The sequence below is a fragment of the Phaseolus vulgaris genome, chromosome 8, assembly GCF_051622355.1.
Source record: "Phaseolus vulgaris cultivar YP4 chromosome 8, ASM5162235v1, whole genome shotgun sequence".
Lineage (NCBI taxonomy): Eukaryota > Viridiplantae > Streptophyta > Magnoliopsida > Fabales > Fabaceae > Phaseolus > Phaseolus vulgaris.
In genome coordinates, this window is record NC_143505.1 from 57,349,032 (window position 1) to 57,365,285 (window position 16,254).

The 16,254-nt window shown below is 32.8% G+C and overlaps 2 protein-coding genes across 6 annotated transcripts; both read left to right on the top strand.

The window, feature by feature from the left end:
- Positions 1-699: 699 nt before the first annotated feature.
- On the top strand, positions 700-4,609 carry TOPP4 (type one serine/threonine protein phosphatase 4). The gene is made up of 4 exons (XM_068629865.1): positions 700-1,092; positions 1,872-2,431; positions 2,530-2,757; positions 4,277-4,609. The coding sequence occupies exons 1-3, from the start codon at positions 894-896 to the stop codon at positions 2,713-2,715; spliced, it is 945 nt and encodes a 314-aa protein (XP_068485966.1). The 5' UTR covers positions 700-893; the 3' UTR covers positions 2,716-2,757; positions 4,277-4,609.
- Positions 4,610-7,373: 2,764 nt separating this feature from the next.
- NEDD1 (Transducin/WD40 repeat-like superfamily protein) lies at positions 7,374-15,182 on the top strand. 5 transcript variants are annotated; one of them, XM_068629966.2, is made up of 11 exons: positions 7,374-7,436; positions 7,626-7,792; positions 7,879-7,991; positions 9,249-9,509; positions 9,608-9,712; positions 10,059-10,124; positions 10,256-10,477; positions 12,133-12,693; positions 13,703-14,335; positions 14,592-14,762; positions 14,835-15,182. In XM_068629966.2, exons 2-11 carry the CDS (start codon positions 7,636-7,638, stop codon positions 14,940-14,942), a joined length of 2,397 nt encoding a protein of 798 aa, XP_068486067.1. In that variant the 5' UTR covers positions 7,374-7,436; positions 7,626-7,635; the 3' UTR covers positions 14,943-15,182. The 5 variants fall into 5 exon arrangements, with proteins under 5 accessions (XP_068486067.1, XP_090149625.1, XP_068486066.1 ...); XM_090293499.1 differs by lacking the exon at positions 7,374-7,436 and having other exon boundaries at positions 7,461-7,792; positions 9,603-9,712; XM_068629965.1 differs by lacking the exon at positions 7,374-7,436 and having other exon boundaries at positions 7,461-7,792.
- The last annotated feature ends 1,072 nt before the right edge of the window (positions 15,183-16,254 follow it).

Consider the following 16,254-nt stretch of genomic DNA (forward strand, 5'->3'; position numbering starts at 1 on the left):
TTTATATTGAATTCAACTAGGATTAGTTTCAATCAATATTTTTTTATCAATGTCAAAGTTTTCTTAATTAATATTAATGGTAATCTTCGTCATAATTTTTTTTTATCGATGTTGAAATTGTGTATGAGGACATTATTAATGTTATTTGATGGTAAACTTTGTAGTTAATGATAATTAAAATATTTTACTGTTATTTAAATAAAATATTAAAAAAATCACTTAAAATAAAAATAATTCAAATATAATTTGTTTAATTTATTTAAATTTTAAAATTATCTATCAAAATAACTAATATTATATAGTTTAAAAATTCTAATTCACCTTTATCCAATAAGACATCTTAAAACTATGTTTGTATTTGTTATTGATAATGGATTGGAAAAATATAAAGTGAAGAGAGAAAAAGATTGGTTTATTCATCAAAATTCTTTCTCTGTGTGTGATATCAAAATATTGATTGTGACATTATATTCTTATATTTTTGCTACCCCAAATTGCTGCCCCTCATAAATTTTGCTTATAAGAATTATATTGTAAATGTAATTAATTAATTTTAATTTATTTAACCTCATTTCATTTTCTATTTTCAATCCAAACATATGTGATTATATACATTAACTAACCCCAAAAAATGAGGGTGGAAATTTGATTTATTGAATTTGTTTTCTCATAAATAAATAAGAGAGAAATTGATTTATTTATACTGGATGGTGCAAGAAAGGGAACAATGGAGTGCAAACAAACACTGACAGACAAAGAGTAACAAAGAAAGAGAGAACCAAACCAAGTAAAGTTCTTGGTTGGTTCACCCCTTGCGCTTGTTTGTTATTGTTGCTGGAAAGTTGCCTGAAAGAAGAAGAAGAAGAAGAAGAGGAAAATTGTGATCGTATGCGATGAGCTCACAGGGGCAAGGGATTGATGAGGCGGTTCTGGATGACATAATCCGGCGCTTAACGGAGGTCCGATTGGCCCGACCCGGCAAGCAGGTTCAGCTCTCCGAGTCAGAGATCAAACAACTCTGCGTCGCTTCTCGAGACATCTTCATTAACCAGCCCAATTTGCTTGAACTGGAAGCCCCCATCAAGATTTGCGGTACCCTTTTCCTTTCTCTCCCCCATTTGTTCCCCTTTTCTGTTTAGGGTTTAGAGATACTTTTGGGTGTCCCTGTTTGTTGCAAGTTCGAACCTTTGGTTTTTGGGTGTCATGGCTTGATTCAAAGGAAATGTAGGTTAAGCATTTGGTGTTTAGGGCATGTGAATTGTTTTTAGCTTTTCTGTGGTGAGACATCCGTGCTCGATATAGTTACGTTGGCTGCCTAGGGTTTAATGTCTTCCTCTTCCTTTTCCCGGAGTTGAGACTGGCTATGCAAACATAAAGGGAATTTGGTCTTTAACCAAACACAATGATACTGAGTGATGGATATCCTCACTTAGTGGGATGGTATTCAAAAAATTCAGAATTGATTAGAGAAAGACTTTCATACCGTTTAGTTTAAGTCAAACTCATTCATGGTGGAAGCCACGAGTGAGGTGAGTGTTAGAGTCTAGGTTCAAGTCTAACTCATTCATGGTGGAGTGTTGCTCCCCACTTATATATATAGTCATATCATTAGTCACATTGGGTTGTTTGTTATTGACAAGTTTTACATTGGCAGCTGAGGACCCAATTTAGCTAACGTTGTCTTTATGAAACCATGATTGAATGCTAGGCTTTAACCAAATAAAATGGGGTTAAAGATCCATGTGGCTTATCTCATTACTTAGCTGGATAAGATTTTTGTTATTGTTGTTGAAATATTTGTTAACTTATCTATTTACATTCACTATAGTGTTATTTTATGGCATTGTTGAGCTCTTTCTTCGCATTTTCAGGTGACATTCATGGGCAGTACAGTGATTTGTTAAGGCTATTTGAGTATGGGGGTTTGCCTCCTACTGCAAATTATCTCTTTTTGGGGGACTATGTGGACCGTGGGAAGCAGAGCTTAGAAACCATATGTCTTTTGCTTGCATATAAAATCAAATATCCAGAAAACTTTTTCCTGTTGAGGGGGAATCATGAGTGTGCTTCCATTAATAGGATTTATGGGTTTTATGATGAATGTAAGAGAAGGTTTAATGTGAGGCTTTGGAAAGCCTTTACAGACTGTTTTAACTGCCTTCCTGTGGCTGCCCTTATAGATGATAAAATATTGTGCATGCATGGTGGTCTTTCCCCTGAACTTACAAACTTGGATGAAATCAGGATTCTACCCCGTCCTACTGCAATTCCCGACACTGGCTTGCTTTGTGATTTGCTTTGGTCTGATCCTGGTAGGGATGTGAAGGGTTGGGGAATGAATGACAGAGGAGTGTCCTACACCTTTGGCCCTGATAAGGTGGCTGAATTTTTGACAAAGCATGACTTGGATCTCATTTGTCGTGCTCATCAGGTTACTATGTTTTTTTGACAATGCTTATTCAGCTTTCTCTAATATAAGGGTAAACTTATGATGCTTTGCTGGAAATTGACATTATAAATTTTATGTAGGTTGTAGAGGATGGGTATGAATTCTTCGCTGACAGGCAACTTGTTACGATATTTTCAGCTCCAAACTATTGTGGTGAATTTGACAATGCTGGTGCAATGATGAGTGTGGATGATAACTTGATGTGCTCTTTTCAGATTCTCAAGCCTGCAGAGAAAAAATCAAAGCTTGTGATAAACAAGATGTGATGGTTTGCATATTACTGACACACTGTTACGTAATTAACTAAGGTTATGTGACCATTGCTTTTTCATTTATTTCTTATGGTATAGGTTCACTGATTGAGCATAATTTTCAAACTGCACTATATTGTTTATGTGAGATTTGTGGTTTTTGTACTGTTATTTGTGGTTCTTATAATTTATAAGATTTAATCAATTACTTTTCAAAACAGAATAAGAGGATATTTTGATAATTGTTTTATAATGGGGTTGTTGTGATTTACTTACAATGATTGCCCCTGTTAAAAACCATATCTTTTTAATGTAAGTATTGAACAAGCATCAAACTATAAGAAAGCTCAAACCTCAGCTTTACAATGTCTTACTGTATTTTTGAATTTAATTTATCAAATAACAAATATGATTTTAAAAGGAAAGGAAATCATGTCACTGTTATTACTGCATTGTCAGGGTCAAAGCTTTTTATTTTATGATTTTGGGATCAAGTTTCTATTAAGAAAATCCAGTTAATTGACTCAAATATTTTCTTCTATGCTCATTGGCACCAGGCATTTTTTGAGGCATGTATAAATTTATTAATTTATGAAGGTATTTTGAAACTTCTGATAGTGACTGAAAATTTGAAATAAAAGCTCTCTTGGGAAGCTGGCAAAAAAACGATCCCTCTCCCAAATAAGTTAAACCAGATTGCCGTTTCTTTAAGCTTAAAAGAAAAAGTAATTAATAGGGTATGGCTTGTCTTTTAAGACCTTTATTGTCAAAAGCTTTTTTTAATATAAATTTCCGATAAAAAGTGCATGTTTGATTGAGCTTATTTGGGAATGTTTACTTTCCAACTTCATCAGAGCTATGGAGAATAAATGATTATTTCTGCAATAACTATCTATACCAAGCATACACTACTTTGAAACAAAGGAACCATGCTCGTGTGTTAGAAACCAAAAAATAAGTCTAAGAACCAAGCTTAGGTACAGATTTTAAGTGCTTTTGGTGTTATTCTTCAATCAGAACTACATCACTTCAATGATCTTCACAGTAAAGTTTGGTGTTGGCTACCAGTTTTAGCTTTTAACTTGGTGGGAGAATAACATCAAAAGCATCCAAGAAACTGCATCTAAGTTTTGTTCATAGTATGAAAAGAAAACGAGGTTGTGTAAGATCTTTGAATGTATTCATATTTGGAAAAAAAACTGTACAACAATGAAAGCTTTATCTCAGGTGAGGTTGGTCATATGGATCACATGATGTGATTTGACTCAGTTAAAGATAAAACCTTTCGAGGTATTTGTTCAAAGAAAATATTAGTCAATCTTTTGCTCTGTTGTTAAACTGCCAATGGTGGTTACTAATCAATGCTTGCTTTAAAACATAATAGTGTTATTCTAAGCATTGCATGAAAATATAGCAGCCTCTTGGGCTTGACAGTATGGAAGGCATGCTGGATCTTTTACTATAAACCCAATAATCGTTAGAAGCTGCTTTATTTTGCATTCTGTTAAATGTTTCCTGTGAACTCAGATGCTGTGTGTTAACTATTAACTTTTCTTTTTTTTTTATCTACTCACAGGTATAGATGTATTCACGGGGTTACATTTATGTTCTATCTATTCTGAGGTGATGGTGATGGACCAGCAAATTTACTGCTAGAACATCCATACTATAAGAGATATTAGGTACTGCTGGCTGGCCACAAAAGCAAAGGCTTTTATCTTAATTTTTTTTTGTGTTTCATAATTATTCTACGACACAGTATGTACATATATGTGGTGTGGATGCTGTGGAAATGACCTTCTTTGCTCTGAAAGGTTTTCTTAGACTTTAAATTTAACTGATAGAGCAGTTTGTGTTGATGATTCTGGCCAATTTTATTCAGTTAGTAAAGGTGCAATTGCTTGGATTACATGGTTTCTTATTGGTCTATGCTTGCTCATGATCTGATGCTACCAGGTAGAATTCAGTATCTACTTATTTTGGAACATCTATGTTTGCTTGCTTCTCTTGGATTCATCCAACCAAGAGCACTTGGATTGTGGTGGGAGTGTTTCTGGTTGCACTCTATCAAAATTTATTTAGAACATTATTTTTTTCTGTACTATTTCTCGTTTAATAAGTCTCTCTGCTAATTTATATTAGAAGTTAAAATTATAAAAATGGCCAGTTTCGATAAATTTCAACTACCAAGAGAACATATAAAAAGATTGTTAGAAAGACTACAGGTAACATTCCTTTTATACTATTATTTTTAATAATAACACGATACATAATTTTATATTTCAATAAAAAATTACGTGAAATTTTTGTTGATTTTTAAGTGATTATTCTTATTTCATTAAATTTTTTATTAGTAGTTCCCACGATCAATTATAATTTCAATATAATCGATTATAATGCTAAAAATACGTCTGCAGGAAGCCACATGCATTATCGATGTGAAGTAATTAGAAATAAATAATACATGTTAAAAGCATAAGAAGTTATTTTTATTGATATATTTTTTTCAAATTAAATATCTTTCCACTTTATTTTTACTTTATTTTTCATGAATCAAATTATCAATATTATTGTTATTATTTTTTTTTTCTATTGTTCATATTCACATTTTATTTTTCTTTCTCAATTTAATATAAATCTCATCGTTCTCATATAAAAATACATATCAGTTTAATTTTTTTTACAAATCAATTGGATATACAAATTAATATTCACTTTATATATATAAAAACTGAAACATAATCTAATTCATCTAAGAGATAAGAAATAAGATTTTTAACTTCAGCGAAAATATTTTAACTTAAACAAGAATGAAGTTACTTAAGTTAAAATATTTTATCTTCAATGAAAATTTGTTCAAAAGGGTTGATTTCTCATTATTGTTTTTATTGTTTTTGCTTGAGGAAAAATTTATTTCTTTGAGTGAGAACAAGATTAAGTAAAAGTGACTGAGAATTGTCTTGAAAAAAAATATCCTTTCAACTATATTTTTAAAAACATTTCAATAATATAATTTCTAACTAGTCCAAAATATCAATCCAAACTATGATTTGTTCAAACATCATTCCTCAATTACTTCATTACAATCTAAATCATTCAAACTCATATGTTCATCAAAGCATAACCAAAACTTAGTTTAATTAACATATTTTAACATACATAATTTAGTTACTATATTAACTTCTTATCTAAATAGGCTATTCTAACATTTTATCAAAAACACAAATAATTTCTCTTGTAATTTCTTATTTTAAGTGAGAGATTATCAAAAACACAAATAATTTCTCTTGTAATTTCTTATTTTAAGTGAGAGATGACGACAAATCAATTACAAAATAACATACCCTTTCAAACATTTTAATATTATATTATGCAAAGAAATTTGAAGTTTTTTTTTTTTTATTTCCCTTCACTGTTACATGGTTACAAGAAATAAATAAATATAATTCTATCTACATTGATTCGTCTTCCTCTCTCGTGATGAGTGTCAATTTTTGAGGTGTATTACCAAATTTTAGTATAAACTTAATTAAATTGATATAAACACTTTAATGACAAATTTATAAAAAAAAAGAGACAATTATTTTTTTAAAAGTAAACATAAACTTACTCTCTAAAAATGTTGTGATAAATAATCTTCCACTTATTAGATTTTGAAATAGATAAAATATAAAGAAGAAAAAATTAGAGAAAAGGAAGAGTAAAAAAAAAGAGAATAAATATATATAATGCATAAAAAACGTAATTTCAAACGTATATTCAATCTAATAAAAATAAAATTTTAAAATCATGTATTGAAGCATTATTTTTTATTGTAAAATTGTGTGACTTATCCATCCATGTTAATATTTGTTTAAAAATATACTCATTTACATTTTTTTATGCATTATGATTTTTTTTTCTTTGCATTAATTTTTTTGAATTATCATCTTTTTCCATGATAGGTTTTTTATTAAAAACATATTAAAATTCCTATAAATGTTTTTTATAATTTCCACGTAAGAAATAAAAATATTTGCAATCTCAGTGATCTTTGATGATGGAAAAATGATGAGAAAAAACAAGGAGGAAAATGATGAAATAATAAACAAAAAGTAATTATTGGATTGAGTAAAAACATGTTCACATTTTTATTTTATTTTCTTAAGGAGAGGCGTGAATGTTCAACTATAATAATATTTGACAACAATCGTAATATATTACAAGTTTTTTTTTTTTATAAATTAAACCCATTTATTTCAAATTATGATAGATTTTATAACCAAACTTTTAACTTATAACTCTTAAAAATATTTTTTCTTATTTTTTCAATTCTGACTTTCTGAAATCAAATACATTCATTTCCTTTTTTTTATCAATTTCTACTAACTGTTTTGCTGTAATTTTATTTCCATTCGTCTTATTGTTATTCACCTACTTTTGCCCTACTCAACACTCCTAATTTTTTAGATTTGTGCTAAAGTTTCATAAATAAATAAATTTTAACTTTAAAAAATTGATTCAAAATATTTATGGAAACGTTTGTTCTAATTTATCTTTTCTTAACAGAACTCTGTGTCATTCTTAATGAACTTTGCAATCCATGCAGTGTAAAAAACAAGTAAAAGGAAAAGAAAGTGATGTTAATATTAATAAATTAATAAAATAAAATAAAATAAAGTATGAGGTAATTACTAGGACGAGCGTTAGAGACATATGTAGAGCAGGGTGGGAACGATGATGAAGAGCATATAAAGGTGCCCACTCTTAACCTTTTTTTCTTCGTTCAAAATTTTCTCTCTCTTCTCTCTCTCTCCTTTTCTCTTTCTGGTAGAGTGGTTGTTTTGTAGGGTTAATACTTCATTCATATTTGAAATCAAATTGTGAATGTTAAACTTCTCCTCAAACTAACGTTTCAAATTCAAATTCAAATTCGGTACGTGTAGCGATCCGTCAATGGCGTTATTGGCGGCGAGTGGCGGCGACACCGTCAAACTCTTCGACGCCTCCGCCGTTAAGCCCGGCGTGTATACGCCCTCCGGCGATCCCTGTGCCCTCAGCTTCACCCCTTCTCCCGGTTCCCAAGTCAATTCAGTCAAGTGGAACCACACCAGTGAGTCCATCTCTAGCATTTTCGCTTTCTAGGGTTTGCATTTCCCCTAATCGTCGTCAATTGCGCTGAATTTGAGTTTTCCGCAGATTTAGTTGTGGCCAGTGCGGGAGACGATAAGAAGATCTCGCTGTGGCGGAAGAATGGGCACACGATGGGGACCATTCCGGTTGCCGGCAGTGATAGTGGAGACAACATTGAGGTCATTTCTGGCAAATGCTTGCTTATTTGATGTTTTGTTTACAGAACATTTGATAGAGAATTAGAAATTAGTTGACACAAAATGCAAACTATGTGGCAATGCTCTTGCTCTCCATGAGACAATGCTCAAAAGTTTATAACATACCACGGACTCAAGTGACAACAGCTTATGCCTAATTACATAACCTATAATACATTACTGTCATCAAGGGAGTTTCTGATTCTATAATATAGAACTGATCAGGTAATGCACGATGAGTTGTTTTCTATCACGATGTCTAAAAATACATTACTACTCCTAACTCTATCGTAACTACCAACGGGACTGTGTTAAGAATATTGGGAGAATAGTACTACCGAAGTTAGCTGTATTAAGTGTGCTTTTATAAACCTCACCCTAGAATCCCGTACCTCCAATGTGGGACCAAAGTCCCATGCCTTTCAATTGGATACTAAAATCTAATCACACTCCACAGCCCAGGCAACAATGCGAGCTGGCCGTGCACCTGCTCTTTTAGCTAGTTTCTGGTGAACACTACAATGCCAATATCATCACTACTTGCAGTTCTCATTTTCAGCTGAGATATTTGATGGAAGGCTAGTTGTTGTTAGAAATGCATCTAATAGATAATATTAGCTCTTCTAAAGTGAAACGTACACTATGAAAGAGTGAGGAGTTGTTCACGGTTGATTTAAATTAAGGCATATAATCGCTTTACATTAGTGGTGGAAAGGGCCTTGCTTTAAAGGAGCCAAATCCAATGATACCCAACTGCACATGACAGTTATTATCAGTTCCCTGTGAACATTGTGCACAAGATTTAAAGACCTGTGTTGGTTCTTTGCCTGAACATTGTTGTCTTTGCACTTGTTAGAAGTGGCCGAAAATTGCTGCCTTTGCGCTGGTTTTTGCCTGAAGGTGCAGTGTCAGTATCACCACAAACTTGTGTGTGAAATTCGTGGTATAAAATTTATGATATTCTTAAGGACAAAAATTACATCTAAGAATCTCCTTCAACATTTGATCCAATTAACAGAGTATTGAACTTTGATTGTGCATGAGGGGAAGATTATCCTGTCAAAGTTGGCTATTTTTGGATTTTTCAGAAGAAGTGACAAAGGCAGGGAGACCCCTTTGTGTAATGCTTCTAGTTCATATCTGATAGTCTTTTGGCAGAAGCAGTCAGACAATCTGTTACTTTTTTGTTCTTTGTTTTACCTCATTCATGGCTTCATGCTGTTTTTCTTTTCCTTGCAGGAATCTATATTGGCTATCAGCTTCAGCAACAAGGCATCCAGATATGTATGTTCTGGAGGAACTGGTCAAGTTGTAAGGATATGGGATTTGCAAAGGAAACGCTGTATTAAATGGCTGAAGGGTCATACTAATACTGTCACAGGGGTAATATACAATTGTAAGGATGAACATTTGGCATCTATCAGCCTTAGTGGAGATTTAATGCTTCATAACCTTGCTTCTGGGCAAAAGACTGCTGAGCTCAAAGATCCCAATCAACAGGTTTTTCTGCTTTGTTGTACTTGATCCTTCTGCATCTTTGTGCTTTGTTTTGTATGTGTGTATGGACTAACCCTCCATCTTTGAAATTGTAAGACCAGATGTTGAGAGTTCTTGATTATTCTAGAGTTAGTCGACACCTTCTTGTGACTGCTGGTGATGATGGGACAATACATTTGTGGGATACAACTGGTCGCAACCCTAAGGTATGGAATGTGCTCTCTTTATATGTATAAATAGCATATGCTACAAAATTCTACCAAAAATGAACTTGGTTGATAGTTGAAACTCCAAATTGGTCTTCTCCATTCAAAATAATAATAAAGAATACCTTATATTTGTAACATCGTCCTCTTATTTCTCTTGTACAACCTTCATAATCTTGTGTCAGTAATGAATTTGGTATTATTGTAGTCTAACGAATTAGCTCTTTCTGTAGTAAGTTTCTCCTTTCTCACCTTTTAAATTTTCTTATTATTTCAAATAGATAATTTTTTATTTGACAATATATATTTTCTTGTTATTTCTTCTTTCATTGTGTTTGAAAAAAAGGTTTCATGGACAAAGCAGCATTCTGCTCCAACTGCTGGTATTAGCTTCTCTCCATCCAACGACAAGGTTTCATTTTTTATTGCTAGTTTGAATTTTATTGTATACAGTAAGGCTGTTTCATCCCGCTGTAAACTGCTTTTGACCCGTTCTTTGGGTTTCAATAATTTTGTTTTCTGTTTTCTTTCTTCAATTAACAGATCATTGCTAGTGTTGGCCTTGATAAAAAAATGTACATTTATGATTCTGGATCTAGAAGACCATCATCTTACATTTCTTATGAAGCACCTTTCTCTTCATTGGCCTTTAGAGATGATGGTTGGATGCTGGCTGCTGGAACTAGCAATGGCCGTGTGGCATTCTATGATGTTCGTGGAAAACCGCAACCTGTTGCTGTTCTTCACGCTTATGGTAGTTCTGAGGTAATTCTTAGCTTCATAGACAATGTTTTTTTTTTTGTCTGGACCTGTGTAGTTTAATGCATTTAAGCCTCTTAGTTGATTACTGTTCAATATTTGTCTAATTTGGTGTTAGGATCATGGTAGTTGAATCGAGATATGTTATGTATAGAAGAACTTGTATTTTGAATCATGAATTGTTTAGTATCGTGAATTGCAAGATTCATAAACATTACAAAATGTACCATATACTTAAATATATAAGACTTATAAACATAACATGCAAATATTCAATTAATAACAAAACAACCACATAGTCAAAAAGAGTGGATGTATCTATGTGTATTTACTGCACAATTTCAGCTACACAACCTCCAAAAGATCAGTGTTGTTGCTGTATAAGATTCCTATAACCATGGCTATATGCTACCAAACAAATTTTGCATTATAGCCATCCAAAAAACAAGTGTTGTTGCTGCTGCTACTGCATACTTAGTGCATAATCACTCAAGTCATCTTCATCTTCTATTAAAAGTTCTTCCTCTTCTTCAGTGTCTTCAATTTCTTCCTCATCTCCTACTTCAACATCACTGCACAAACATGTGTTGAAGAGTTGAATGGCCTACTTGCTCAGCTCACAATCACTGTTCCACTGTTCACAATCTTCCAGATGTTCTGCTGTTCCGTTGTTCTACTGTTCTGTTGTCCTGCTCTTCCGTTGAGGGAGAGAAGAATCATATAGTGTATCGCACAATACTTACTACCATGGTTAGGATAGATTCATGGAAGTTCGAAGTTGCTTGATGTATGTTACATCTGACACTAGCATAAACTCACACAGACCACTTTAAGCTTCCACAATTACTTAAAGTTAGTTTTTTCTCAATCCCAAAAGGGGGAAGTAAATCTATCCAAGAATTAAGCCTTCGTCGCAATTCCCTTGATGATCTACAATGGGTCAGCAAGCTACCTTATTTATGTCTTTTAATATACATGATCTGGAAAACTTATGAAGATCCTTGTTTCATATTTTGTTGAGCATAAGATTTACATATTTGTGGTGCACGAATTTATTAAGAAAGTTCTTTAGGTCTGTTATGATCTACAACTAATATCTGCTTCCTACTTTTTCTTGTTCACATGACTTGATCTTTTCATTTGATCTATGTTCCTAGATTATGTGACCAGTTTTATTTCTTCATTTTTTCACCTGATATTTATTTAACTATGTATAGTAGAACAGAGACAAAAAGTTGTTCTGCTATCTAATTTCATTTTCAAAATAGCTTGAAGGAGATGATGCTTGATGGCATGTGAGTATATTTATTGAGTACTGTGATTAGTGATATTTTGGATCAGAGTGAGGTTTCTAAAAGTACTGTAGCATGTATAATTGAATAGCAGGAGAGTTTTTTTTGTTGTCTTTAATTAAATATAGATCTGAGCATGGGTTGTTTTCTCTCTTGTGGATGATCATGTAAATGCAGAATCTAAACTCAAGAGTTTTTCTAAGCAGTGAAAATATTATCGGAAGTCATTTGATAATAAATAATTCTACCCTTAATGCAATATAAACTGATGGCACTTTTAAATGAATCATTAAAATCTCCCAATGTTAATAACTGATTTATGTTTGTAAATTAATGTCTTCTTTTTATCTAATTATTATTATGCAACAGGCTGTTACGAGCTTATGCTGGCAAAGGTCTAAACCAGTTGTTGTTGATGAAAGAAATTGCACTGCAGAGACTGCTCTTGTGGGAGATACAGTTGAAGATTCTATACTTATGCCTGATCCTTTACCGTCTGCAACTTCATCGAACATTTCTCTATCGACATCCATGCTGAATTCTAGGAACTCTGGTCGGGTGGGTGTCTCCATTGATGCTGCTTCATTTGTGGCATCTGGCAGTGGTTTTCCATCCAGCATAATAAATGCATCAATAGCAGAAGAAACTCCTCAACGAAACCATTTATGGCCAGGTGGAAACCTGTCAAGGTTGCATGCTCCCCGTGGTAGTTACAACTTAAATGATGATATGGAGGTGTTCTCCCCTCTTGTGGATGTTCAACCATTAACACCCTCTCTATGGGATGAAAATGGGATGAAGAAGGATAGTTTATTTTCTGATAGGAAACCTATGTTGTTTCCGTCATCTAGTAGAAGATTTTCAAATTCTGAGGAAGGAATCAGTGATCATCCAATATCTGATTGGAAATCTGGCTCATCTGCCAAGCAGGTTATTGTCTCACATGACCCTGATTTTGAATTTAACTGCTCTGAAATACTGATCAATAAACCTATTGTTAATGTGTAACACTTTAATTCCCTGATATTCAATGGGAGGAGTACTGGATTTGTTTGTTTATAAGAGCTCACTAGAATTACTTGATTAGGAAGGCCATTTCTCTTTTTTACATCTGTTTCTTGTTAGATACTTTGTCAACCAAGAGTACCTTGATGCCCACAAACTGTTCCCACATGTTTTATGGTTTTCATTAAGTTCAACTATCCCAGATCTTAGTTGCACTGCTAATATTCCCTCCCTCCCCCCCTCCTTTCCTATATTCTCTTCATGGTTAAAGTTGCCTCCCCTCCTACACCAAAATCTCAGCTAAAAGATGAATTTCTTTAAGTAGAATTTTTTAGGAGGATTTAATTCAGTCATTGATTGAGCTGTGATCTGTAAGGAAGGCATGCTACTTAAGATCATCTGTTTTCTAAATTGTTTATTATCAAATCATTTCCTAGATTATCATTTATTGTATGATTGGATCGAATTCTGTACTGTACCTGCTTGGGGAAGTTCCATTTGTTAGAATCAAAATTGGAAATAATTTACTTTTATTACATTTGAATTGATTGAAAAATCAAATATTACGCTTGGGACTAATTGGACGAATGGGATATGATTTGATTTTGGAAATATGTTATGTTTGGAACTAGTTAAAAATGAAATTGATTTGATTTTTACATATTTTTACATTTTTACTTTTCTGCCATGTAAAATGAAGTTAGTAACGGTAAAATTGTTTATTTATTTAGTTAGAATCCTATCTAATGCAAATCCAATCATATTTGACAGAATTTATAATTTTAAAGCAACGTAAGATTTTAAGAAACAAATAATTCCTATTTTATATTTCAAACTTAATATTTGAATACTAAGTTAAATCCCCTTTGCTTCCATACACATTTATGTTTTACCCGACAAATTTTTGACTGATTATACTGCAATCTAATTGTAGGATATTACTCAGTCTTCCTTTCCACTTGCGGGATCAACTCCTCCTCCTCCTCCTTCTTCAAAGAGTGAAGATACTTCTATCACTCCTCCTGAAGCCTGGGGTGGTGAGCGGTTGAGTGAAAAGTATGCTTATCAACGTCAGCCTGCCACTGTACCATCTCGTTTTGGGATGTTGGCTTCTGGTGGTCAGACAGCAGGATCAATGTTATCTGGATTACAGGATACATCCTCATCCGTGGGTATTAGTTCCTATGCCAGTTCAAGCCTAAGTTTAGCTAATTTACGTGCCAAGGATGTCTCTACAAGCCAGGAGACTTCCTTGGGGTTTACTGATCACACGTTCTCAACTTCTTTGCCTTTGTCCGTGAATGCAAAATCCAGCCTTGGACAAGCAAACATCGATTCCCCAAAAGTCCTTGATTCCCCGAGAATGTCATCTTTTAATAGAAGATTTTCTACTTATGCAGAAAGAATAAGCACGACATCTACCTTCAGCGATGGAGTATCCCTTTCAGTTGGCACTCCTAAGATTAAGAAATCAGGAGCCGAAACCAGAGAAGAACTTCTAAATAGCTTGCTGTTGAAGTCTGATATATCTGTTCCAACAGAATCTGGCCCATTACCACTGACAAGTGTATGTTAATATTTACAAATTAAGTAGACCCGATTATTGCTTGCATATATATTGATGCATGTGTTTGGAAGAGAGTAGATAATTTTTCTCTGATTCTTCATCCAAGAATCTTCCATTTGTGTGCTTCAGAATAGTACAAGGGTGTGGGTTTCATTGATATAGATTGTGTGATTTTTTATGTTATAAGGAATGCTATTTATGCAACGTTTAATTTATTTGCTCTAATGTTCTTATTCATTTTTCTAATATACGATAGGGAGTAATCCCACAACAGAAAGCATCTCAGCCAGATGCACAAGGCTCTTCATTTACACTTCAGCTTTTTCAACGCACCTTGGAAGAAACTCTGGATTCCTTCCAGAAATCCATACACGAGGATATGAGAAACCTTCATATTGAAATTTTAAGACAGTTTCATATGCAAGAGGTGTGTATCTGGAATTAGTGATGGTGATTTTCATTTTTTATTTCCTGTCTAATCAATTGTCTCATGCAACAGACGGAAATGTCAGCTGTAATGAACTCCATTATGGAAAACCAAGCTGAGTTGATGAAAGAAGTGAAGTCCCTTCGTAAGGAAAACCAACAACTCAGACAAATGCTTTGATGGGTGTGAATACATTTTTGTTTGGGGGGTGCCTTTGCCCTTTCTTGTGGGGTCTTTTGATTTTTAAAAACTAACAATTAATGTATGCCTGCTCTCCCCATCTTGATTGCGTCTCTTAGTTTTTAGTCGGTGGTGGTTCAAGAAAAATATCACGAGAGAATTGCTTTGTACTAGAATAGGGTTTTGAAAATGTACAGGATCATGATTTTTCCAATTACAGAAGCTTTGTTGAATGCTCTATTTCATGCTTAGAAGCCTCTTAAATTCTCGAGAATAATTACTTTTTTTTCTCAATTCTTTTTAAAAAGTTGGGCAAATAATGAATTTTTGGTTTTCAAATTACACTAAATTTAACTTGTTCAATATCTGAGTTGTTACTTGGAATGGCATTGGACACCCTTCTGCATTGAAGTGACTTTTTCCATGTTTGTTATCGTTTTGCTGTCCTGAAAAGTAGACACTGGTTGATGTTCAGTTTCGCCACAAGCGACATCATGTCCTTTTCTAGGAACTATTCTATTTAAGAAATAGTGATATTGGGCAGTTTTGTCAAGTACATAAATTTGAATTTTAGATTTCAATAGAAAATAAAAATTGTGAATTTTCAATAAAATCTTAAAATGTGATTTAAATCAAGAAATGTACACTCTGTTAATGTGATAGTACATTAAAGTTATACATGTTTTGTTAATGAAGTTTGTGTTCTGTTGCATAACATTTCTTTATTTCATTTTGCATACATTTTTTTTCTTCTATAAATTTCAACCTTTAACTGCATTCTCATTAATTAGGATTTTGGAAGGGAGATTCCACTAAATTCACTGATACATTAATGAGTATGACACTATTATTCATTTTATCTTGATTTGCCTGAGTCATACTTCCACCTAAAATTACATAATCATGATGTCGAAGACAATAATTGGATTTTAGTTACTGTAATTTTAGTGTCATTGAAAAGAATGTCATTACATTTTAATTTTGATATTAAATATTCTATAACCTATATATATATATATATATATATATATATATATTACAAAGGAAAATTGAATTGTGTAATGCTATTGAAGGAGAATTAAACTTTACATAACTCGCGAAACTTAATTAAACTTCTCAGGCTTAATTTAATGAAATTATCATTTAATATATTTAAAACAATCACTAAATTGTTTCTAACTTTACTTTCCATTTTTTTATACACTCTCTCTGTAACTTTGGAACTACATGTCCCAAAATCATAAAAATTAAATAACTACAACTATAGCCAATCCTTCAATTTTTATTATAGTTAATTTATAATATATTGATA